The sequence below is a fragment of the Anastrepha ludens genome, chromosome 5, assembly GCF_028408465.1.
Source record: "Anastrepha ludens isolate Willacy chromosome 5, idAnaLude1.1, whole genome shotgun sequence".
NCBI classification, from domain to species: domain Eukaryota; kingdom Metazoa; phylum Arthropoda; class Insecta; order Diptera; family Tephritidae; genus Anastrepha; species Anastrepha ludens.
In genome coordinates this window covers 52,142,219-52,169,426 of record NC_071501.1, presented here as the reverse complement: position 1 = coordinate 52,169,426, position 27,208 = coordinate 52,142,219, and the positions used below count along the sequence as shown (strand labels likewise).

The 27,208-nt window shown below is 38.6% G+C and overlaps 2 protein-coding genes across 2 annotated transcripts in view; one reads left to right on the top strand and one right to left on the bottom strand.

The window, feature by feature from the left end:
* The window catches only part of LOC128864479 (uncharacterized), a 143,060-nt gene extending 123,403 nt beyond the window's left edge, over positions 1–19,657 (top strand). The window contains exon 9 of the mRNA XM_054104158.1: positions 17,475–19,657. Coding sequence (XP_053960133.1) covers positions 17,475–19,252 — 1,778 coding nt within the window. The 3' untranslated portion in view covers positions 19,253–19,657. The remainder of the gene's footprint in view (positions 1–17,474) is intronic.
* A 952-nt stretch (positions 19,658–20,609) lies between these two features.
* On the bottom strand, positions 20,610–22,382 carry LOC128864714 (piggyBac transposable element-derived protein 4-like). The gene has a single exon (XM_054104465.1). The coding sequence runs from the start codon at positions 22,380–22,382 to the stop codon at positions 20,610–20,612; it is 1,773 nt and encodes a 590-aa protein (XP_053960440.1).
* Between the last annotated feature and the right edge of the window lie 4,826 nt (positions 22,383–27,208).

Genomic DNA, 27,208 nt, shown 5'->3' with positions numbered 1-27,208 from the left:
AAAAGCATCCATTGCTTCACCCTATCATGCTTTAGCCGAAAGAAGAGGGAAGCAAACAACTACATGTATTACAGCAAAAAACACATGGTCGTCATACAAAATCCAAAGAACGAATCACCTGTTAGGTTGTTCTCGGCCAAAGATCTCACGCATCACTGCAACCCTTACAGGTCATTAGAAAGTAGGGGAGCATTCAGACAGACTCAACCTCCCCTTCAATCCCCTTTGCAGAAGCTGTCAAGCGGAAGGGGCGATGGAAAGTATTTTCCACTACTTATGTGAATGCCCGGGACTAGCTACGGAACGACCCGATCCTTCGGTAAGCCTTTTCTACAGCAAATTAAGGAGATCTCAGACATCGAGATACTTGGACCTCACTAAATAATGAAATCCTATAAAATCGGAGCAAAACTACGTCTTCATTCCACAAAATGCATTTTTGTCGCTCAAAATGAAGAAATTTACTAAATATTAATTTAATAATATTTTTCAAAAAATATAATAAAGGGTTTTTCAATAACAGGTGTTATTTAGATTAGATTAGAAATGATTATCAATTTTTTACTGCCGGCATTGGATGGTATTGATCTGGACAACGTTTAGTTTCAACAAGACGGTGCTAAGTGCCACACAAGCAACGAAACCATTGATCTCTTACAGGAAAAGTTTCTGGACCGTGTTATCTCTCGAAGAGGTGATCACAATTGGCCACCGAGATCTTGTGATTTGAGGCCACGTGAAAGAGATGGTCTACGCCAACAGCCCAGGGTCGATTCAAGACCTCAAAGATGGAATTCGTGAGGCTATCGAAGACATAGGGCAGCCACTTTGCAATTCGGTTATGGAAAATTTCATGAAAAGGATATCGTCCTGTAAGTGTGGTCGTGGTGGTCATTTGCCTGATGTTATTTTCCACTATTAACGGCATACCTTCCTCTTTATAATGAAATGAACATCCGATAATTTATATTAAAAATTGGCGTTTTTTTAATATCAAAATAACACCTCTTATTAGATAGCCCATTATTATCTTTCAACTTAATAATTTTTCATCCCATAAATAAAAGCACATACACGCACTCAAAGTTGCGCCCTTGTCTGACGAGGTTGTTTCGAACCTTGGCACTACCGAATGGTCGTCACGCACCATACCGATGCCGACATTTCTGCAAGCGTTCAAGTGTGAGTGTTCACATGTGTTGGTATGAATTGTGAAATTGTACATAAAATTATATAATTTTGCACAACCGACTAGCTCTGTTGAATTGTTGCCTAACTGATAATCGTGCAGACTGATTGAATCGTATCGCAATGCACAACGAGGCCGGTTGCACAAGTTCATTGCGTTAAGGTCATGCAGTAATCGGATTTTGGATAATTCACTTTTACGAAACATATTCTGACAGTGCCTCGACAAATATTAAGGTTGTTCATACAATTTAATTTGAGCTAACAGAAAATTTCGTTTGCTGCAACATTTTATTACTATTTAAATATGTAACTTACGCCAACATATTAGCATTTTTAAAGGCACCTAGAAATAGTGACATTTCTCTGTTACTATTATACGAACTTCTGCCCAAATTTTGGAAAATTTCTCCTCACATTCGTGTAATAGTGCTACCGTCATCCAATCATCAATACAATTAAGGCATTGATATGCATTCATACATGTGAACGTAAGCTCTGCGCACTACCGCTCAATCTCAAAGTCTTAACTCATATAAAAATGATTGATTTGCTGTCAAATATAATAACATTTGCGTCGAAATGACTGATTGATTGCTCGATATTGACGCAGCCGGAGTAGTACCTCACTACTTGCATACATGCTTGGCCTCGGCTTCGACCACTTGAGTAGGTAAATTGATTAAAAGATAAACGCCTTAGGGCATTTCCGCCAAGAATTAAATAATCCACTTTCGAAAAACACAATCACACGAGTAAATTTATTTATTAGAGCTCCCGATTTTATTCGCTCATTTGGTAACAGCCCGAGAATCGAGTACTTGCCCATCTGTTCGATGTTCATTACTCGAAAACTTTCGCGTTTGAGTTCGAGTATATCAAGCGTTTTAGTGATTCGAGAAATGCTTTTGATTAGTTTGGCTTTGTGGAAGCACTTTTTTGTAGTTTTACTAATAATTTATGTATACACAATGCTAACGAATTTGGGACACTAAAGAAATGTTGGTAAAAAAATGGGCAATTGTTTGGCTGCTTAAACTGATCAGAAACTCGGAAATTCCGAACTAAAAATTTGAGTAGTTGAGCATTGAGTGAGTTTCGAGTTATTTGCACTGCTCAATACCGGGGAATTTGTAACTCTGCTATTTATTTGTATGCCTGATAGAGTAAATTCCATTGTAATTATTTAGGAACCAGCATTAACACCGATAACAATGTCAGTCTTGAAATCCAACGTACAATCTCTCTTGCCAACAAGTGCTACTTTGGACTAAATATGCAAGCAGTAAAGTCCTCTCTCAACGAACAAAACACTCTACAAGACTCTCATCATGCCCTTCCTAACGTATGACGCAGAAGCGTGGACGATGACAACATCCGATGAAGCGACGCTTGGGGTGTTTGAGAGAAAGATTCTTAGGAAGATTTTTGGACCTTTGCACGTTGGCAACGGCGAATATCGCAGACGATGGAACGATGAGCTGCATGAGCTTTACGACGACATAGACATAGCGCAGCGAATAAAAATCCAGCGGCTACGTTTTCTGGGTCATGTCGTCCGAATGGATACAAACGCTCCGGCTCTGAAAGTATTCGATGCGGTACCAGCTGGTAGTAGCAGAGGAAGAGGAAGGCCTCTGCGTTGGAAATATCAGGTGGGAAGGACTTGGCTTCACTTGGTTTTTCCTCCTGGCGCCGGTTAGCACGAGAAGGAAACGACCGGTGCGTTTTGTTAAACTCGGCCAAAACTCGGTCAGACTCGATTATCGCGCCAACTAAGAAGAAGAAGAAAAGATTGCATTCTAAGTTAATAATGCTGGATATCATTTATATTTTTAAAGCAATCTATAAGGCTTTCGAGAATTTTTTTATTTATTAAAAGTTGATATAAAAAACAGGCATCGTCTAGAAATGATTTTCTATTCACATCTAGGCATCACCTTTTAAAGACCCTTTGTAATACAGTGTATGTCAGAAGAAAAGAACCGGGTTTTTTCTTGTAACTTCAAGATATATTTCGTTCTGCTTGTTGCTGCGTAATAGTCCCACTCAAGGGCTACGACGCCAGTGCTAACTCAGGTTAGTGTCGTTTGAAACTTTACCGTAAACGCAACCAAACAAAAGTGAGTGCGAAGTACGCGAAGCGTTTTGAGGTGATATTTTTATGGAATGAAGAAAATGGCGTCACAAAATGAGCTGACCTTCCCAGTCAACAGACGCTAACCCCAGCGAAAATGTGTTGGGAATTCTGAAAGTGCATCTTGTTGGAAAACCAGTACATTACGCAGAAGAATACCAAGCCAGGCAGAAAAGAGGGAAACCAACCATGGAGTTTGTAGTGCAGCTACGAGTATTTATTGAGATAACTCAAAGTTTCGTGGTAGACTACAAGTTCACGGCTTCTTAAAATAAACATATTGTGGTATATGAAACCTGCATCTTATCTAGTGGATAACGTTGAATGATGAATTTAAAAAAAAAAAAAGTAATAATAATTGACGCGGACACTTCTGTTAGGTGCTCCGAGCTCCTCCTCCTATTTGTGGTGTGCGTCTTGATGTTGTTCCTCAAATGGAGGGACCTACAGTTTTAAGCCGACTCCGAACGGGAGGAGCTTTTTCCTTTTTCATGGCAGAAATACACTCGGAGGTTTGCCATTGCCTGCCGAGGGGCGACCGCTATTAGAAAAATGTTTTTATTAATTTTGCTTTCACCGAGATTCGAACCAACGACCTCTCTGTGAATTCCGAATGGTAATCACGCACCAACCCATTCGGCTACGACGGCCGCCTCAGAATGATGAATTTTACTGGAGCAAAAAAGTTTTAGATGCCGACGGTTACTTTTTCTTTGCCTACCTTGGCCCGGCGCCAAGCAAAACAAAAAAAAATTGATTCGCACGTCAGGCGGACTGTGCCATTCGTGCTTATTAGGCGGGAAAATCTGAAGGCAAATCTTTTGTAGCCGCAGCTGAATGGGTTGGTATGTGACTACCATTCAAGAGTGCATAGGCTCGAATTTCCGTACATGAAGCAGCAAAGTGATAGTAAAAGTTTTTTCTAAAGCGGCAGGCAATGGCAAATCTCCAAGTGTATTTCAGCAATGAAAAGGCCCCTCATAAAAACATTTGCCATCCGTAGTCGGCTTAAAACTGTAAGACGCACGCCGCAAATAGGAGGAGGAGCTCCTTGTCCTAGTTGTCTTTTGTCTAATTTCATGAGAAAAACGAGTTTTATTATCTTTAGCACTTTAAGCACTAGCGTTTTGATTAAGATTTGGCAAGTATCAAAATAGTTACATCTCGGCAAGAAGAAGTCACATATTTTGAAACAAATTGGCATCGATTTGCGATTTTTTTGTTTTTAAAGGAAATAGTTGTATAAGTATATGTATGTATTCCACATTTTGAAGAAAGTGCAAATTTATTAGTTCTTTTATTTTAGTTTATTAAAACTTTCCTGAGTTTACCAAACAAACATTTTACGGAAAGCCTTGAACAGAAAGCGCGTATAACAAAATTTCTATTAAATTAGACTTAGTTGCAATAACTTAACTGAGCAACATTAAGGCTCAAGGTACAAGGGAATGCTAAAGCTATGAGCTCCAAACATATATCAGCATACAAATCGCTCATAATCATAACCAAGCATAAAGTTTCAAATTTCTGTCTCATAACCAAGTAGCAAGTGCATCTACACTCCGACGCAACCAGTTGATGGAATACTAATGGAATAAATCATCAACTGTGTGAAAGCGATGAACGCACAACTTGCACCTAATGAATGGCAACAATACATGTCAACAGCAACAACAAGAATAAAATCAGCAAACAGTGAGTGTGTAACAGCGATAACAATAACAAAGCATTGTTGCAGCTGTCAAGTTGTTGACACTATCAGCAAAACAACATTTTGCAACAATAACATTCATTCATTGATATATGCGCCAAAAGCGGGAGCACCGAACAGCAGGAAGACAGAAAGCCAGGACAGAGGAAGGCAAGAAAACAAGTAGCCAAACACGCAGCAGTCGCACAACTGCAAAGTGCGAGACATGTCCAGCCAGTTGTCTGAGTGGCTAACCTAAGCCTTTGCGGTCATCAGGCCAATGATGCTGTCCGCAACAAAGTGATCAATCAAAATTTTTACGCACTTGAGCTGAGCACATACATTCATCTCCCTTGTCTTTGCTATTCTTTACTTTCAGCTTAGCTTTTCATTGCTTCCACATTTACACGCCTTTGTTGTCTTGTTTTCTTTCTAAACAAATATACATACATCCCAATGCACTCACTTATGTACATATATATGTATATTGAAATACATAGTTGGGTCATTTAGTGCTTTGTGCGCGCATGCATATTACTTATACGCCCCGTGGCCATTTGTTTAGCCGGTAGCTTTAGCGCTTCCCTATCGGTTGGTCTATGAAAATTTATTTAGCCGTTTAACTGTTTCGCATGTGTATGCGTGTGTGTATCAGTTAAGCCATAAGTATCAACCAATACCAATAAAAGGCTAAGTATATGCAAACATACATACCTACACTCGAACAACAACAACGTTTCAAACGCACAAAAGGGCAATTCAACCCACGCCAACGTTTGCGTTGGTAAGTCAGCATTGCTATCACATTTATCTACACTGAAGCTTTTTACAATTTATTACTTAACTGAACTTGCAGTCAAAACAACAACAACAACAGCACTTTAGTGGCGTTTGATAGCCTTTTCCAATGTTGCTGTTGCCTTATTTCTACTTTATATGTACGCGTATATGTAAAGCAGAATGGTGTAGAATTTATGTTGTTGGTTTTATCGTTGTAGCCTTTTACTTGGCTCATTTATCTTTTCGTTGTTATTATTGCTTGTGTTTTTGTTATTTATGACAATATTGATGAAATTTCGGTGGCCAACGACTATCGAGAGCAGGCTATTTAATAATCCCAGTGGGGATAAGGCCAAGAGCTCAACCATATTTTCAGTTGAAAATACAATATAGTTTGGGCAAGAGAGTCACACTACACCCAAGCGTCAGAGGATTTAAAATAAGGAGAAAACCTGTAACCCTAGTTTTTATGTCGGCTGATTTCCTAGAACTTACGCCATTGACTGCTAACTTATGCAGACACTTGCTTTCGAATGGCGTCCAGTGTGTGAGTACCTGTCTATACCGGCCTTATTCCACGTTATTTAAGAGCACTGCGGATCAAAATAGTGCACAGATAAGCGCTTCCACCTCAAGCCAAGGTATCAAAAGCCAATTACGCAAGGCACAGTGACCGCACTCGAGATCTATCTGAAATTTCTGCCTTTCTTTGTATTCAGCATTCGAGTGTAATGCAACTTTGCAACGCAGAGGGACAACGAAATTCGGCCAAGTTCCGTTCCCATTAACATGTTGGGGTAAACTTCAAACCCTCCTATTTCTCGTGGTATCAGTGCGCCGTGGTACTTGAGTCAGACTTCGTAGCCAAACCTACAGCCATTTGAGCTCCTATGCAGCTGGTGGGGTTGAACTAGGTTGAACTCCATACCCCATTAAAATATTCTGTATTGGAAACAAATAGATAATTTAAGTGGCCTGATAACTGTAGTACAGTTTCCCGCACTCGAAGTGCTAACAACTTTAGACCGCTAGCGCAGCTGATGCACGGGCATCAGCTGTCTATTGGCTAAATGACAGTCCAGAGAGTTTTTTACAAGCGCGCGAAAGCATTTTGCTGAGAGTAAACGCGAAAAAAAAAAATCAGTAATGGATTTCAAACGCAATAGTGTGATTGCATTATATTTGGCTGGAAACTCACAACTAGCGTTTGTTCGTTTACAATGATACTGGTACCATTGCGAAACGTCATAGAGGGGGTCATCAAAAGACTGCAACGTCACGTGAAATGGTTCAAAACGTTAAGAAACGACTTGAGTGAAATCCACGACGAAGTGCCAATCAAATCGTGAAAGAACGTAGCATCTGCCGCATACTTGAAAATCATCTCAAAGTCAAGCCTTACAAGATCCAAAAGGTGCATGATCTCACACCAAAGCAGCAACAAGTCAGACGTGAGAGAGCGAAGGAGTTGTTTCGCTTGGCCGAAAGCGGTCAATTTCCGAATATTGTGTTTCTGACGAGAAAATTTTTCAAATTGAGCAATTCTTAAACTCCCAAAAAGGTAGGGTTTATTTGACCGACCGTTCCGAAGAGAATTGGGGGTCATCGAGTGGCCACCAGTAGGCAACACCCGCCACAGTTAATGGCGTGAGCCGCTGTAACCGTAGATGGGTAGCCTCCAATCGTTTTCATCGAGCCTGGCGTCAAAGTAAATGCGAAATACTATCGGGAAAGTAGTCTTGAGGTTGCTTCAAAGCCGTGTGCAGACAAACATTTAGGTGGCAGACCATGGACGTTTCAACAGGAATCGGCACAATCTCACAAAGCTCGGATGAAACAAAAATGGCTAAAAAACAACGTTTCGAAATTCAGAACTTCCACACAATGGCTCTTTAATTCACCAGACGCGAGTCTGATGGATTATTCTCTTTGGGCCATTTTAGAGAGCAAGGTTTGAACTAAAAGATTCATCAATCTCGAGGCGCTGAAAAAAGCCATTGCCTGCGAGTGGACCAAAATACCTGCAAGTCACATTCGAGTAGCTTGCGATTCGTTTCTAAACCATCTGAAGGCCATAATCAAGGCAAAAGGTGGCCATATGAAGCAAAAGTAAATTGATTCTTAATTTTGTGTTATTTGCACACATTTTTCAATTTGAATTGAATAAAAGTTATTTTCCAAACTAAATTTGTGGCAATTTTAATTGGTTATACTCAGAGTGCTGAACCCTGAAAGTATTAAGTGAAGACTCAAGCTGTAAGGTAAGAGACAGAATTCATCTACTTATAACTTTGGTAGCCATAAAGTGTTGCTCTCGCATCTTATGCATTATAGGGCCATTGCACATTGCAACTAACTCATAGGAAGGATGGGCATGACGATTTTGAATGGATTACGGTAAGTATCTTGAAACAGCGTTGAAGTGACCTTCACTGATAGCGCAGAGACAAGTAATAGGCAGCGGTATTCGCTTGGAAGAACTGCAACTACACGAATTGCGAAGTTATATTCTTGAGCAAAATAAAACGAATTACTTGGGAACTGGTTTAATCTGTATCACCGCTTAGACGAGCACTTCATTGGTATCCACTACAGTAAAATTCTTTAAGTAATTTCAGGAAATTCATGAAACTATTTACTTATATTCTTAGCTGCTATGAAAGCCTCCTGTTTTATGTTGATATTATTTACACAAAAAATAAGTACATACATACATGAGTTTTCCTACCCAATTTATATGTCGAATGGCCATCATCATTTAATGTGCAGTTAAGCACTGAAGCCTTTTGGGCACATTCAGTAATATTGAATATCACTAAACCAGTTGACCCTATCTATGCACATCTATCGATTGAGATAAGTGTCATTTTCAGCATCCTTAGCTCATAAATATGTTGAGACGCCAGAGGACGAAGGAAAAGGATAACAACAGATGTTTATTTCTAAGACAGCAGTCACATCAAAGGCGCATAATACAAAATAAAGCAAGTTCCTGCCGGAGGTATCTGCTAAAACAATCGTTACATATGTATAGTATGTATATAAATATGTGCGTCAATATGTGCTATATATAGTCGTAAATTTGTTTAAGTGCCTATTTGTGTTTACATTTGCTTAGCGTAAAACTATGCAATCAAATTTTTGTTTTTTTCCTATTCGTATTTGTCCTCGTAATCACCTCAAATGCCAACCACGTTCACCACACTTCAACTTCCTTGTCAATTGCGCTTTATATAGGGATAAAAATAGGGCTCTAATCTAGTTGGTGTTTTGGCCTTTTGTTAAATTATGATTGATATGTTTGAATGGAAATTATTGAGGTGGAGCTCAGCAATTTGATATGGTTGAGCAAACAAGTGAAAATGAGAGAAAGAGGCGAGATGTAGAGAGAGAAAGAGAGAGAGAAGTGGAATGAGCAGTAGTAAATTTAGCCATATGAAAGTTTCATATACAAATGTGCATATGTACTCATATACATATACATCCACTTGAGCGCAAGTGAAAGGCGTATTGACCCCTGGATCTCTCCTTTTGTGACTTTTTTGTGTGTCATGCGTTTTTTCTGTGTAAATGTGTACACAAGTATTTGAGGCTTTTGAGGTTATTGTTCTCCTACTTGCGGTTTTTAATTTAATATATGTAAATATTTACAGATTGTGGCTTTTAATAAGTCCGATTATGTTTGTATTACTATTTTAAATATTTTTTTTATTGTGAATGTTTTATATGAAGGCGTGCAGGAGAAATATTTGAAGATATTATTGCCCGATTAAATTTGAAAAATCTTTGCAATTTACAATTCTTGCAAGTGCGGCAAATCATGCTTTAAAAGTGATGGAATTCACAGACTTTACATGGCTTTTATTGTTTTTTTTCCTTTTCTTCATTAAAAAAACAAGTTAAGGGAAGGAAGATTTTTGAACAGCACATATACAGTACCTGGCCATTATGACCGATGGCATTTTTTCTGAAAACTTCAAATTTCAGGTAAAATTTTCAATCTAATTTGGGTTTTTTCCAAATGAAAAAGGGTATTAAGGGGTTTTTAACCCGTTCTTAGATGTTTCTAAGAATTTTCGGTCAATTGGACTGCGACGATTAGAAAAGGATCAGTTTTTTTTGCTTATAAGTGAAAAGTTAAGTGTGCAAGTACCAGTGCGAATTAATTCGATCTTATGTGAAGAGCATAACAAAAACTAATTGAGATCGTCTGAAAAGTGAAAGAATTGAATAGTGAATATTGACATATATCTAAAATATAACAAAAGTAAGTGCAAAAGTGTATTTCTCCCATGAAAAAGCTCATCATAAAAATATCTGCCGTTCGGAGTCGGCTTGAAACTGTAGGTCCCTCCATTTGTAGAACAACATCAAGACGCACACCACAAATAGGAGGAGGAGCTCGGCAAAACACCTAAGAGAAGTGAACGCGCCAATTATTTATTTTTTACATAATATACATATCTTTTGAATTTGAAATGGGCCGAAAGTCGGGAAAAAAGCAACAAATTGCAGTTCTTTTGAAAGCCAAGAACCTGAGCTATGCAGACATAGCAATACCCGTTTGAATATCCTGCAGTAAATGTCTGTGGTAAATGTTGCCATAAAGTTGGAAAATACCAACAACGGTTTAGCGGTAACTTCAAACAATATCCAAAATTGTCGCCGAGAACGCATTACCTCAACCAGGCAGGATCGCGAAATCGTCCAAACAGTTCTCTGGAACAGAAATGCTTCAAGTCGGATGATTTAAAGAGAGGTTCAGGAATCTGGAGTAAATATTTCGGAAAGAGCGTTACGACGACGCTTATACGAAAATGGACTTTTTTGCAGACGACCAGCAAGAAAGCCAAAACTGACACCCTGTATGCGAAATCGGCGGAAACTTTGGGCACAACTTCACAGAGACTTCAACGCGGAATATTGGAAAAAAGTAAGTTAAAAAAAAACATTTTGTTCGTTTGTCAAATTACAGTAGTAAGAAGATGTGAATACTCACACTTTTTTGTGGTTGTGTTTTTCTTCTTACAGATCATCTTCAGCGATGAACGCCGATTAGAAGCGGTCACAAAAACCGCAAATTTTGTTCGCAGAAGAGCCGCAGAACGATATTCTGAAGACTGTGTGCTTCCAAGAGTCAAACACCCCCCCCCCCCCCGCCCCCCCCAGCGTTATGGTTTGGGGCTGTATAACCTCAGAGGGACCAGGTCTGCTACATTTTGTTGAGGGAACAATGCGCTCTGTCCAGTACGTGGAGGTGCTGGAAAACGTTTTGATGCCATATTTAGAAACCCTGAAGTGTCCGAGAGACGAATACACCTTTATGCAAGATGGAGCTCCATGTCACACATCCAGGATGAGCATGAATTGTCTGAATTCAATGGAAATAATAGTTTTGCCATGGCTTGGCAATTCACCGGACCTTAACCCCATCGAAAATTGTTGGGCATACCTCAAATCGGCAGTATACCAGCGGAATAATACCACAATAAAACAGCTTAAGGAAACATCGAAGATGTGTGGTATAATGACCAAAATCTTAAGACGAAAATAACACTACGCCAGTATGCCTCAACGAATTGCGGCCGTCTTAACAGCCAAAGGAGGAGCCACGAAATATTAGTTTAAAATAAATTGTTTTAATGCAAAAATGTCAAGAAGTTTTTAATAAAAACAAATATGTAAACTTTTTTAAATGCTTTAAAACCGTTTGCTTTTTATTCGCTCTCAAAGCCATAAAGATGTAATTTTTACCATCGGTCATAATTCGATGGCCCGGTACTGTAAAAGTATTTCAGTCCAAAAACCGGTGAAAATTATTAAGTGCTTTTTTCATTTGTGCTTTTACATTTATTAATAAAACACGTTTATGAATCATAATGGCAATTTAAAGGGTGGTTAAGTTTCAAGGGCCGGTGTTGATTTTGAATAAAATACAATTTTTTTAGGAAATTATTGGAGAAATGAATCCTTATTATGATAACATTTGTGTGGCTCAATTACGCATGAAGTAAAATATCGGCCAAATAGCCGCCGCGGCCTCGGCGACGCACCTCCATCCGATGTTCTAAATTTTCGTTGACGCTGAGGCATAATTGAGGTTCTATGCCGTTAATGTGCCGAATTATCTCATTCTTTAGCTCTTGAATTGTTGCTAGCTTATCGACGTACACCTTTTCTTTCAAATAACCGCAAAGAGAGAAGTGTCGTTGACGTTTAGGTGTGGTTCACATTCAACATCGGCCCTTGAAATTTAACCACCCTTTATTTCACAATAATAAAACAAAATTAAGTAAAAATGATCATTTAAGGGGGGGGGGGGCCTGGTTTATAAGGTCTAAAAATTGCATCTCTTTGCAATTTTCTTTTAAGGAAAAAATTAATTTAGCACTGCAAAGTTTTTTCTATCTTTTAATGAACATTTAAAAAGTATAAACCATTTTTGTACTGGTTAAAATAAGTTGAAAAAAATGTTTAACATAGAAATTAGTAGAGCGCTGCAACGCTGGAGTTTCCAACTGGCGTACAAGATACAGCTCGTAATTATTATCTAAAGCAAAAAATTCAAATGGATTTCTAATTATCATGATTTTTTCTAGATGAACTAAGAAAACTGAAAGAAATTCCAAAATGTCAACGTTTTGGAGGTTTTAAAGAAAAAAATGCCTTTCTATAAACAAAAAATAACTTCAACTTGGTATAAAAATCTTGAAAAAATCTTTTTAATCTATTTTGTTAGTTCAAATAGAAGAGAATTTAATGCTGAAGGGAACAAGCTATGATTCATTTCAAAAGGTTCATTAGTTTTTTTTATTCATGTACGCCAATTCAAAGAAATCATAAAAATGAAAAGTCGAGAAAAGAAGATAACGTTTGTGCTAGTCGTATAGCTGTCCGGTCACAGCGTAACTACCTAACGCTCGCCTACCTTTGGCTTTGTATCTACGGGAATATTGAGAATTAGGCTCTGTAACTTTGTGTGAATATTCTGAAATATATTAGGAATCGCTTAAAACGAAAAAAAAAAAATTGATTTTTTTGACCTTATAAACCAGGTTCCCCCCTTAAATAAACGGTATATCTATTTCACACTTACTTTGTAAGTTATTGATAAACGGCATATAATTAATGGTTTATGATTTTTTTTTCTAGTACTTGAATAGGCTGTGACTTAATCTGCGTCCATTGCCGGTGTTACCGGAATCAGGAGTTTCTTTGCCTCCTCAGAAAACGGCTTTTCTTTTCTTTTAGTTTTCTTTTTTCTAGTGCAGCTCAAGAATGGGTCAGATGTTAGTGGCATCTGTTCAGAATATCTCTGTTGCACTCTACTCTAAAAAATTTTCGGGAAAAATCCAGGCGATATTTTCGGAAGTGTTTATTTCTGGCCTCGGCTGCCTCTTATGATAGCTGTCCAATTGGCCAAATGGCATGAGTGATCACCAAGGCACCGTGTATTAATACCTTAAGGAGTTGAGGAGCCATTGGGTGCCAGCCATACAAGTCTGTGTAAAGTTTTGCTGTAATTTGGGCATATCTATCAAACTTAACAGGAGCCGCTTCAAATAACTCTTAATCGCGCCATAAGCTCTTGATTAATTCCAGTGATCCGAAAAAAGGTTTCTGGATCTTCAAAAAATCTACTTGACGTATTACCATCGTTGGTGTTGCCCTAACCGGTTTTTGGAATGTCAACACGGAGACCCATTTCTTCTCTGAAACGTTTTCGATTTTTTTCTTTGGTTTCCTGCAATATTTTTTGCGCTTCTTTTTAACGTGCTTGCCATTTTTTTAATGTTAGTTATACGATAAATGAAATAGGGACTCGAAGAAACGAATTTTAGCATGGATGACCGAGAGGACAAATTTGAGTGCTTCGTTATTTATCTGAGTCGTTTTCTTCAGCTTATTAAAATCTTTCGAAGTTTGGTTACATATGTAGCCCCTCATAGTGGATGTTGTATCTGTAGCTGCGTTGCAGACTTCTCCGTCTACAATATGTAGTAAGCAGTAAAGTGTGGTTTACTTTAGTAGCTCCATTAAGAGAATTTACTATCGTTTCTTCGAGTTCTTGGCACTGTTCTTCAATGTAGACGATTTCTTCATTTGTCACATCTTTTGTTTCATGGATAAATCTTTCTCGGATAGGTCGACAAAACATTACTAAACTTGGTTTTGGATTTTGTCAAACAATCTTATTGAATTTTCCATTAATTGACACAATCGATCTCACAGGTACTAGTGAACTCAAAAAATATTGGCGTTACTGTCTTCACTGTTTGTAAATTTTTGTTTACACTGCTTCTGATACGACCCATCACAACCTCATTTTGAAATTAAAAGGAGGTGTTACTTTTCCAATTGAGGTAATCTAACTGCCTCTAAATACTTGCAAAGCCACGATGCGGTATGGTCTAGCAAACCTTGAAGTTTAATTTCATATCCGGTTTCACTCACTGTTTTATAATTTTCATCGGGATAACATTCCTTCTTTGCCTTTTGTATGAGTGAGTAACAAGGGTAAATATCTTTGTTGATCCCTTGTATCAATTCCCATTGACATCGTGTGAAATCGCCTTCAACAAATAATTGAAGCGCTTCCATAGGCGTGTATTTCCTGACAGGTACTTCTTTTTTGGAAGCCTCAATAACTTTTCTTAATTTCTTAGACCGAGTAGGCGATGCAGTCAAATCTTTTATCATTTTTGACGTGTCTGTATTCCCAGAAGTACCTTCTTTCACACGTGCTGTGTAAGTTAATTCTTCAACAGGTATCTTATCTCGTAAGTCTTGTGTTCTTCTCCGTTTGCCTCGGTCGCTTAATTCGTTAAACTGTTTTACTGGTCGCTCCGGGTTCTGTGTACCTGACATTCAGGTAATTCTAATAAAGTTTTGAACCATTAGTCATTATTTTACAAACACCTTTCTTCCATGTATTGAGCAACTATCCATTTAGATTTAAATTCGGCCTTGAAAAACTTTAATGAACACCTCACGATACTCATTTCCTCTTTTGGACAAGAAGCCAATTGCACGACTCGTTCTTCCCTCCAAGTAAATTTTTCTTGTATTTTTATACCTTTAAATTCTTTCAGAATATTATATAACTCACGTCGGGTCATTCGCAAGACAGTTTTCGGGGTCCCTGTAAAAAAAACAAAGTAAAAGCATTACAACTGAAAAATAATTTAAAATGTGTATCCACATTGCAAAAACACATGTGTCGGCTGTGAAGAACCTTTCAGGAAATTGTCATAAAAGTGGGAACAAGTGATTTTCGCCAAGAAACCTGTTTTTGTAGTGCATACTTTTGGAACTGAGAAAAAAAAATTGTGGACATGCGCGGACAATTTTATTACCGTTTATATTTGACAAGTGTCCAAATATTACGATCACACGGACAATTTTACTTGACAAGGTCTGACACCTATTTAAAAACACTATTGTTTGCTAAATTTTAGTAAAAGAGAAAAACTTTTTCCTGGGACTTAAAAATTCTCACTTGAAGTGCAATCTTGTCATGAAACTTAAAAGATATATTGTATCATAAAGTACATACCTTGCCCTTCCATGCCAAAAAAAGACTTTTTCGTTCACTTCCCAAAACAAAAGCACAGTTAACCATTACACATTATGGAAGCATAAGATTGACGAGAACAAAAATTTATGGTTGAAACAATAACTAGGTTCCAATGAAGATTGCTCAGGCACCAAACCCTGTAAAAATTCTGGCGTCTGTCTGTTATTTGATAAACCGATTATCTACCTTCAAGAAGATAGTTTCTGTGATGAGATTAGACATATTTTTTTCGACTTATGACCGGCTTTTTCATACAAATACTCCTATGTGCGGCAGTGAGATAAATATGTGTACAAAAATCTGTTTTTAAGAATCTAAAGAATATATTTTCAGCGGCATAAAGGCAGTATGTTCTCGATGTGAAATGGGATGAGCCAGATATCATAGAAAGATAAAAATATGAAACCATACTTCTCATTAATTCAAACTCTTAGGTAGTGTACTTACTTGCCGCCCCTCGTATATATACTTCCCAGCATCGTACATAATCAGAAAAGGTTAAAACTAAACTACCCATTAAATTTCCGTTGCAACGATATCAAATCTTTTTAATTTTCATAAACACACTAGCGGATTTATGATAAAATCTGTCTTCCCTCCCCAGATAACCTAAGCAAGGTGAACGCGGTTATGAAGTAGGCCAGCTTAGAACTTTATTTCTGTTAACGCATTGAGTTCCAAGCGAATTTGATGAAAATCTCAAATAGAGTCCCGCCCCTGTTACTATATCATGGAACTTTAATCATAAATATCATCATAGCCATGTTGCAAGATTGCGAAAAATAAGCTCTAATGTGAAAGAACCCCTAGCGTTCGCTTTCGTGCGACGTGATACCCCACGAAGTAAGGAGTGCTTACATTTTTAGGGCCGATGTTGAATGTGAACCACACCTAAACGTCAAGTTTTTTTCTGCATTTCATGTGATATTTTTCAATTCTAGACTAACTCAATTTGAACCATGGATACACAATTGAGCAACGTGTTAAAGTTATTCAGGCTTATTATGAAAACAGGCGTTCAAATAAAAATGCATATCGCGCACTTCCTGAAGAAAATCATCTTCAGTGATGAGGCACATTTTCACCTCAGTGGATTTGTCAATAAGCAGAATTGCCGCATTTGGGCGAATGATAATCCAAGAGTGATTGCCGAATGAATGAATGAATGCACCCACAAAGAGTGACTGATTGGTGCGGTTTATGGACCGGCGGCATCATTGGGCCGTATTTTTTTGCAATATGAGGTCGGTCAGGCAGTTACTGTGAATAGTGTTCGCTATCGTGAGATGATGAAGAACTTGTTATAGCCCGAATCGGAAGATATAGATGTGGACGATATGTGGTTTCAACAGGACGGTGCCACTTGTCACACAGCTGACGAAACAATGGCTCTTTTGCGCGAAAAATTTGATGGCCGAAGAATCCAACGTCGCGGCGATGTCAATTGGCCGCCAAGATCATGTGATTTGACACCGTTGATCTTCTTTTTTTTTGGGGTATTTGAAAGAAAAGGTGTACGTCGATAAGCCAGCAACAATTCAAGAGCTAAGGATGACATAATTTGGCACATTAACGGCATAGAACCTCAATTATGCCTCAGCGTCATCGAAAATTTGGACCATCGGATGGAGGTCTGCCGTAAGGCCGCGGCGACCACTTGGCCAATATTTTGTTCAATGCGTAATTGAGCCATACCAATATTATCAAAATAAAGAGAAATAATAATTTCTTAAAAAATTGTATTTTATTCAAAATCAGCACCGGCCCTTGAAACTTAATCACCCTTTATTAGATATCGCACAAAAACTTGTGACATGGCACTCAATGCGTTAATATGAATATTTCAGTGATGGTCTCTTTTTGCCTAGATTTACAATCTAACGGTTTCCACTTAAATTTTTCATATTTATACTACTTTTGCACTCTACTAAATAGCTAAGATTATCATTACAATATTCTTACAAACAAATTTGCTCACCAACAATTTCATACCTACTATTTCTGCTATAAGTTGTGAGTATTTTTTTAACTTAACGCGTTTTTTCTTGCTTCTCTTTCTCTCTCTCTCTTTACATAATTCTACTCTTGGTTGGTTGCTGCAGGCAATGGCGTGGCAGGCAATTCGGTGAGCGATAGTAATCAAACGCCTGTACGTAATCCTCCGGGCGCTTTTCACAATTCAGCGAACTCACTGGCGCAACATAATCTACTCGGTGGCATAATTCTTTGGATTAAAATGCAATCATTTGGGATTTGCAAGCATTTATCGAATTGGTACCACCGGCAGCGGCAACATCGCAAAGAGCAGCAAAAAACTGAAAGAAAGCAAAAGCAGAGGCAAAAACAGCCACAAGAATTGGAGAAAGAAGCGCTAAACCAAGGAATACAGCATGCAGAGCAACAACACAATAATTGGCTACCATTAAAGAAGCAGCCAAAAAATCAGTTTTCTTCGCTTCAACGGTTCGCCGCTGCGTGTGAGCAATCATCGGCGTCCGATCTAAAAGAGGGGGCAGCGACAAGGAAATCATTCGCGGCTGCATATACGCAGCATGTTTTCCGGTTGCCACTTCAGTGGCTGATAAGGCGGATCGGAGTATTGCATGCGGCAACAAAGAACGGAGTGGCAAAAGCGAAGTTCGCGAATGGGAAAAATAATGAGTTGCAAAACAAAGGGAAAGCAGATGCTGAGCCAACGCAGCGTCATGTGGCATTGATTTTGCGGTTACCCTTGTTGACAGCACTATTTTCACGCGCCATTACAACAAGAGTATTACCAACAATAGCAACAAAAATCAAAATAACAGCAGTGCAAATGCTGACGAACGTGTCGAGGGTAGGGGAAATGACGGATAGTGTGGGAAAAAAATTCGTAGTCGCCTTGAAAAATGTGGCTGCTTCGCTTGACAGAGTTGATGCTGCCGTTACTGTTACAGTCTGTGGAGGTATACGAAGGGTAGACAATGTTTACAGTAGTATTAATGAAAAGGAAAGCTGGAGCAGGCAAACACAGGCTAATAGCAGCAACACTGAAAATGACGGCAACAACAAGAGGGATTGTGGTAACAGAAATAGGGAGCACCACAGCGATGCTGTTAGTTTTGTACGGCATTGCAAGGGCAGTAATACAAAAAATAACAAAAATATGCGCAGCAACAACAAAAACGACATGAATACCCTTTACAAAGTTGATAATAATTTTAAGTACAACCTGCATATGGCTCACATATTTCACAGCCATATTATGGTGTTTCTGCTACTTCCGCTTCTGGTGACATTTACGGAAATGGAAGTATTTTTTGAAATCTGCTTTTTATCGTCAGTATTGTTCGCACTCATATGTAAAGCGCATATACAAAAACGAAAACAACAACAAATCACTGAAATACAAAATATACTGCCGGTAGTATCTGTACTGCAGCTAACAAACCGCCATCGAAACAATAGACCAGTGAGCAGTAGCAGAAATAGCAGCAGCAGCACTAACAGCACATCAAAGTCCACAACAACAGAGAGAACACGAATATTTCCGATTAGCTGCCAAAGGCTTGCCAATACAATGAAGATCATTTCAACAACAAGAACAATAACACTGCTATGCTTGCGGCAATGGGTGGTGTGGAAATCAGCCGAAGCAGCAATAGCGACATCAGCAGCCACCTCACTTCAACCACAAACTACAGCAATAACCAGCAGCGAAAGGCCAATAATAAACCGCAGCATAACAGTAGACGCAACCGAACCATGTAGTGCAATGAGCACGCAAGCGAAAACAACAGCAGCCGCATCGGGAACTTTAACATTAACAGTAGCAGTAACATTAACGACATCGTCGATTGTATTGAGCCTCGCTGACTGTTGCGGTTCGACATTGAGATGAAATCAAATAATTATATGCTGCCGGCAAATGCGCCGTAGGGGTTGGGTATTGAATTTGTGGTTGATGATGCTGATCATTCGCATAACAACAACATCAACATCCACAGCAAGGGGAACTAACATAAATGAACAATAGGTACAACGTGCATGTACAAATGAATACACTCATACGAAATCATATACACATACACATACAAACATATCCGCAAACGCGTAATTCGAATGGAAAACATCTCTTGCCTATAATCTTCCTTGCAAGCATACACACATAAGCTGATATCTCATAAAATTATCTAAAGCAGAAACGCATAAGTCTATGATATCCGCCGTGTTTGGGAAATATATCAGAGGTATGCGGTGAAAATTTTCATATTTTTGCTTGTCGATGCATATACAAACAAATATTTTTTTTTACAAAATCCGATTTATTTTATGCTGTATAGTAGGGCTATTTAACGACCGGTGAAAATGATTTTCTCACAGTGCAGCTCAGAGAGAGTTGAAACCTCTCACTTACTAATCTACATGATATATTTGGTTGAATAGGTTAGGTTAGGTTGCACGGATCTATAAGCAATGTTCAGGTCCTCTTCCAGCTCTCTGAGGTTAATTTGTGGTTATTGATAAACTTTTCTTTCACTTTATTGATGTTTTCATCAGCTTTCGCTATCGACGGTCTGCCACTCCGTTCGTCATCCTCATTGGACTTACGATCTCTACTGAAGCGTTCTTGTCACTCGTAAACGGCTGTCGGCTGTTTTCTTTAGAGTAACATTCCAGAAACAGTTTTCCAACGTTGCTAAGGTTTTCGCACTATTGAATCCACACACTATTGAATCGCACATTGAAACTACGAGTAACACAAAATTTAATGCAAACTCGTTGTTGGAAAATCAAATTCACTTTCAAAACTGTGAAACATCGAAAACAAGTGCAGATTTACTCGAGGCGGCGAAACTTTGACAAATGTTAGGCAATGGCGATACAATTTCAGTAGAAATGTTAACCCGGCGAGCGTAAGGTTAATATTTATTACATTGAGCGTAAGCTGGGTGTAACAAACCCATATATTGAGCTAGATATTTTAATGTGTTCATAATATTTTTATATGTTTTTATTTACTAGTACAATTATGTAATAACCCAAGAACTGATTGGGAAGGAAAAATAAAGCAAACAAATATTTTTAAATCTTTATTTATGAAATTAACAAAAATATTTTCTTTCATTTAAACAAAGTGTAACACTTAGTATTATAATTTTATAAAAAAAAGAAACTAAAAAAAAACAAAACGAATAGCTTTTACTTCTAGCTTATAAAATTAGGAAACATATGAGATCAAAACTTTTACTATATAGTTATTCAGAGTTCTCGTAATCATCTTCAGTTTGAGCGCAATCTTGACACGTGAAAACAGCATGTTCCATACATAAATAGCGATTGCATTTATAACAAGTGTGTTTAGTCTTGCGATCTTTTTTAGTAGGGCATATTTGACATCTCCTGATAGGCTTAGGAACTTTATTTGGAGGTCGTTGTGAGTGTGAGGGTTCATCCACTTGGTCCAGAATTCGTTTGCGAAGCTCTCGGGGTAAATGCTGATTTTCCTTTCTGTTTTGTAAATGTTCTGAAACCAATCCAATACCCAGGTCTCTAAGAAAATTTCGGCGTGACAAATTGCTACTATTATTGGACTTGTAAACTATTATGCTATTTATACCAGCCATGTTCAAAACTGCATAGAAAATCACCATTGGCCAGCGCTTTGTATTTCGCGAAACATCGTAGTTGGTGCACAGCTCATCTACAACATCAACGCCTCCCTTGGTCTGATTATAAAAAATAATCATTTCTGGTTTTTGTGTGCCATTAGTATCAGCAACAACGCTATCATCGTGATGTAATGTTGACATCAACAAAACAACCTTGTTTTTTTTTGGCACATGGGACAATAAAGATTTATCCTTTTGAAATCCAAACACTGTGCTGGGGATCTCTCGGTTACGCGTTTGGAGCATCTGACTTGGAATCTCGGGCTTATTTTTTCGAACAGTGCCTGTGCTTGTCAAACGATGTTCTTTCAATAAGTGTAACATCAACGGATAACTGGTAAACCAGTTATCAAAGGTGACATTGCGATTGGTTTTGGAAATTGGAGCCACAAGTCTGTCCACAACATCATAAGCTTTGTTACTGAGAGCGTAAGGGCCTGTTGGTTGTTTTCCTGGGTAAATTTCAAGATTGATGACGTAAAACGACTTTGCATCAACCAAGGCATATATTTTCAAGCCATATTTGTTTGGCTTATTGGGCATATACTGGCGAAAACTGCAACGGCCTCGAAACGATGGAAGTTGTTCATCTATAGTTGTATACTCAGATGGTGTATAAACAATTTGGCAATTTGCTACGAACTTCTCGAAAAAAGAACGAATGGCAGCCAAATTATCAGTAGCTTTTCTTTCGCTCCGAGTATTCTTATCATCAAACCGTAAACAGTTTTGAATAAATTGAAATCTCTTCAAAGTCATCGTTGTCCTAAAAATCTCAACCCCTGATCCATCACTTATCCACAGATCCTTCAAATTCAGCTTATTTGCTTTGAACTGTCCTGCAAGATACAAGAGACCGATAAAAGCCTTTAATTCTGACGATGACAAGTCTGCCATGATATATTTCTTTACGTGACTATTTTCACAAGCAGTTCTCTTCAGATTTATTTGACTATTTGTATGTAACAATATTTCTTGCAAAATCTCATCAGTAAGAAAGAGTTTCCAACATTCAACAGCTGTCTTTGCATTTTTGCCAATATCTTTTACGCCCTGCCTTTCCCTTATAATGTTTTCTGATCTCGTACGCACGTTAGACCTTTCTGGTACACTAAACCACTTTGTACCATTCTTTCCAGTAAAATATGGTCTGTTATCATTGCTTTCACGTTCTTCAGATCCCTCAGCTTCGTTTTCTTCCTCATTCGGTAATCCTACCTCTTGTTCCGAATCACTTTCAGAGCTTCTTTGGCCAACATTATCAATTTCGAAGTCACTACCAGAATCATCACAAGAATCATCCTGATCAGCTGCTTCGAAAACCCTCAATAATCTTCTTTGGGTTTCTTCGTATGACATATTAATTATTTAGCTGAAAAAAAAAAATAAAAACTAAAATATAACGAATATAAAACAAAAAGTATTTACTCGAATTTGTAACACGAAGCGTAAGGTGGGTGAAACTTACCCGGCCGCAACTTTGACAACATCTAAACACCTCGCCAGTCGGCGGTCAACTGCGGCATGAAACACAACGAATGCCTACCTCCCCCCGCGCAGCTACTCAGACGCACAACTTATTTTGACGTATGGAATAGAAAATATCAAACGGTTTATTACAGGCTGGGTGAATTTCACCCAACCTTACGCTCGCCGGGTTAATCACTGTTGTGTCAACCTACCAAAAAAACAAAAAAAAAACAGAACCCAAATCAGTTGCGTAAACTGGCCGCTGGGCAGGGAGCTTTTTGAACAAGGTGGTTTTCTTAAACCCTGAGATAATTTATAAAACTGATTTAATTTTTCGAACAAGAAACTCTGTTATTTAAATCACAAACCCTAAGTACAGGGTTGACCATATTAAACTGACCCATGTGATTATTAAAAAAATATGGAAAAAGAAACATTTTTTTGTGTTTCATTGTGAAAAACATTTAATTTAGTTCAAGGAGATTCGTTTACATCACTTTTTGAATATGATATCGCGCAAGTGGTCGCCCTTAGCTCGTATAGCGTAATGTGCCCGTTTTTCGGCGTTTTCCATAGTTTTGGCCAGCGTCTCGGCCGATATGGCGGCTATTTCCCGTCGGATATTGGCCTTAAGTGCGCCTAGTGTCTTTGGCTTGTTGACGTAAACCTTAGATTTCAAATAGCCCCAAAGAAAAAAGTCCGGTGGCGTCAAATCCGGTGATCGTGGCGGCCAGTCAAAATCGCCGCTTTTTGATATCAAACGGCCAGGGAACAAAGTCTTCAATAAGTTGACGGTGGCTCGTGCTGTGTGTGGTGGTGCGCCATCTTGCTGAAACCAGAAGTGCTCCATACCATTTTCACGAACAATCGGCATCACAAAATCGGTTATCATGGCCCGATAACGCTCTTGATTGACGGTCAATGGTTGGTGTTGACCATTTTCAAAGAAGAACGGCCCAATGACCATATCAGCGCAAATGCCACACCAGACTGTAACTTTTTGGTCGTGGAGAGGTACCTCTTCAATAATTTGAGGGTTTTCAGTGGCGTAGAAACGGCAATTTTGCTTATTTACGGTTCCGTTCAAGGAGAAATGGGCCTCATCACTCATATTGATTTGATGCCAAAAATCCTCATCAGTTTGGGCCATTCGGACGACAAAATTGGCATATTCCAAGCGACGAGGCTTATCGGCCGGCAACAGTTGTTGATTTAGTTGTATTTTGTACGGGAATATCCCCAAATCCAAACGAATGATACGTCGTAGAGTGGTCCGACGGATGTCCAACTGAGCAGAACGACGATTACCTGACGTTCGCGGCGATGACTCGATACTGGCTCGTACGGCCGCGATATTTTCGTTAGATCGTCTTGGCCGCTTTTTATTTGGACGTCGGGTATTAGCCACAGTGCCGGAAGACAAAAATCTTTTGTGCATTTGCTTGATTGCGTTCTTTGACGGCGCACTTTTCACTTTATTTTTTTTTCTCCACGCACGTTGCGTTTTTACAATCGAGAAGGAATTTTGAATGTACAGCTGAACAATTTCAGCGCGTTCTATTGGGGTGTACTGTTTCATGGTATAAATCTCCTTCGACTGACGCTTCCAACGCGGTATGTCATTAGCTGATCTGAAATTACAGTAAAAAGTTATAGGGTTACTCAATGGGTCAGTTTAATATGGCCAACCCTGTATATCCATATTTTCATTTGACTGATATTAGAACCCCAAGTTTATAATAATGCACCAAGACAGGCAACTAAAAATTTTAACGCCATGCGAAAAAGAACTTAAATTAAGATATCAAATCGATTTTCCTGCCTATATAAATGCCTGCAGATAGCTTTAAAAATCCAACTTTATAAATCCTCGCTGAAAACCATCATCGAAGCTGTCTTTCCCTTCCATTAAATACGCCTCCAATTCTTTACCCCCCCCTAATGTATGCGTGTAATCAAGTAACTTATCAAAAAAAGTGAAATTGTCGAGAAAATTACAATCTTACAAACGGAAACAAGCACACAAATATCACAAACTTATACGAAAATGTATGAGTGTGCGAACAAAAAAAAAAGGTTCATTTACCATTACGAAAAATGCGGAAAATTTCTAAAACCACATATCGCATATCTTTGAATCAAGCATTTATGTATTTACGGTAAATGGGCTATGCGAGCGAGTACTTTTGGTAAAATACTGGGTAGTCTAAAAAGTTTGGTAAAAATTGCCTGGGGCGAAATAAAACTCGACTACCTCAGTAATTGGCATTTGGTGAAGCATTAAGGCGAATTTTTAGCTTCCAATATATTTAAAAGGAAAGGCAGACGTTTTTTTTTAATAACAAATTAAAAATTGTTTTTTGAAAGTTTAAAAGTTAAAAAGTTTCTGTGCTGCAATTTACATTTTTTTATTTGAAAATTAAAATAATTTTTTTTCTTACTTAAAAAACGTTTTCTTCAAATAAAAATGTTTTTTTGAAAATTTAAAATTTTAAAACTTTTTTTTTTACTTTATTTGAAAATTTAAAAATTTTTTTCTGAAAATACCTGCATGTTTTATTTTTTACAGTCTCGATACTGAATATGATCCCCGCTCTGATATATCCGGTATATATCAATACTAACAGATCAAAATTCTGAAATGGAATAAAGTCCAGCTATTTTCAAAACAAATGACTACGGGTGATGTCAAGGGATGAGTAGGGGGGATGCAACATTTGGCGGCAAGGCATGCCAAACATATTCACGGGTGGCTCGAAATTAGACGGAAGAGTCGGTGGGGGAGTATTCCGTAAGGAGCCTCTCATCAAATTTAAATTTAGGCTTCCGGACCACTGGAGCGTTTTCCAAGCGGAGGTATCCGCAATTAAGGAAGCGGTGGACTGGTTGCTTACCTCGGTAATTACCGTTAGGGAAGTAAATATTTACTCCGATAGGCAAGCGGCAATTAGGGCCTTGGGCTCGTTGTTTGTGCGTTCGCGATTGGTCGGGGAATGTCTGGCTTCTCTCTCGATTGCATCCGAATACTTCGACATCAGGCTCATTTTAGTTCCCGGTCACAGCGGCATAGAGGGAAACTGCTGGGCTGATGAGCTGGCTAGGCGGGGAACTTTGGAGATGGTTTCCTCGCGAAATGAGAGAATTGGGGTTCCCTTAAGAACCTGTGGTCTGCTCCTAGAAAGATGGGCCTGGAGTCAACTCAGCGAGCGCTGGACTACTGCGCAAAGGTGCAAGGTCGTGAGATCCTTCTGACCACGGATGGATCGGGTACGCTCGGGGGAACTTCTAAGGCTAATAAATCCCCAGCTCTTGAATTTGGTGGGTATCCTTACCGAACATTGTCCGTTAGGTGTTCATGCCGTGAGACTTGAGATCGCCTCAAGTCCGTTCTGCTGAAGCTGTCTTGAGGACGAGGTGGATTCATCTCAACACCTTCTTCTCAGCGGCCCTGCTCTCGTCTGGCAAAGATTTAGACATCTGGGCTCTGATTTTTTCGCTACGCCTGTGGATATAGCGGGTCTATATATCATCAATTTGGTGAAGTTCATCAGTAGCTTATTGCGGCTAATTACGAACGCAAATCAGCCACTGTCAGCGTTGTCGTAAAATGCATGGTCATCATCGTCTCTAATCCCAAAGCTCCTTCTTCTTTCGCTTCTCCTTTCTCCTCTCCCATGTATGGTATCACAACGGACGTATTTTAAATATTTGTCCAAGTGTGCCCTAAGCTAGGGCAGCCACTTAACCTAACCTAACCTAACTACGGGTGAAGAAAGTTAGATAATTCAAAAGAGTCAAAATAAAGATTTCCATCATTTTTTTTTTTAATTTTGTAAAAATGGTATTCAAAAACCAAATTGGATGATAAATTTTGCGCCACCCTATATATGGTTTATGTTACGTGCAAAAATGATCGTGAACGAAAGCACCTGAAGTATATGAAGGTGGGATCGACGCCAAGAAGCATAATTTTGCAAAAGCTGATGGTGCCTGAATATGAAATCACAAACCCTATTATACTAGCAACAACAACTCCAATTAAAGCAGCCAGAATAGACAGATGTAGTACTTTATGCCATTGCATGGAATATTTTAAGACAGATGCAATCCCTTTTAAATTCTTTACCTGCAACTGGCTAAATGAAGAGAAGTGAAGTATCAGGTCAGTCCATAAGTTCGTGCGTTTTTTAAAGGTGGTTTTAAAATTAATAGAAAAGATGTTTAAAGTATTTATTAATCAATAATATATTTTCCTTTATTATTTACAAGTCTTCCCAACGCTTAGGCAAATTTTTAATTCCCCGCTCAAAAAATTGTTTGTCCTACGCTTCTATATCCCTTTTTATAGCTTCTTTTTAGGAGTAGTTCTTGTTACTCATATGGGATTGAAATACACGGAAAAGGTGATGATCACAAGGTGCAATATCCGGAGAGTATGGTGAATGCGGCATTAGCTCCCATCCGAGCTCGTTCAGCTTGCCTAATGTTTGCCTTGCGGTATGAGGTCTTGCGTTGTCGTGGAGAAACAAAACTTTGCGTCATTCAGGTTTGGTAGCTGATGGGAATAATAATCAGCAGTTATCGTGTGGTTTGGTTCCAGAACTTCATAATAAATAATACCGACCATATCCCACCAAATAGACAGGAGAATCTTCTTGGGGTGAAGGCAATCTTTAGGGGTCGGTTTTGGTGTTTCATCTTTATCTAACCATTGG

Excerpts from the sequence above, each read along its gene's own strand:
- LOC128864714 (XM_054104465.1), bottom strand. The coding sequence starts at position 22,382 with ATGTCATACGAAGAAACCCAAAGAAGATTATTGAGGGTTTTCGAAGCA.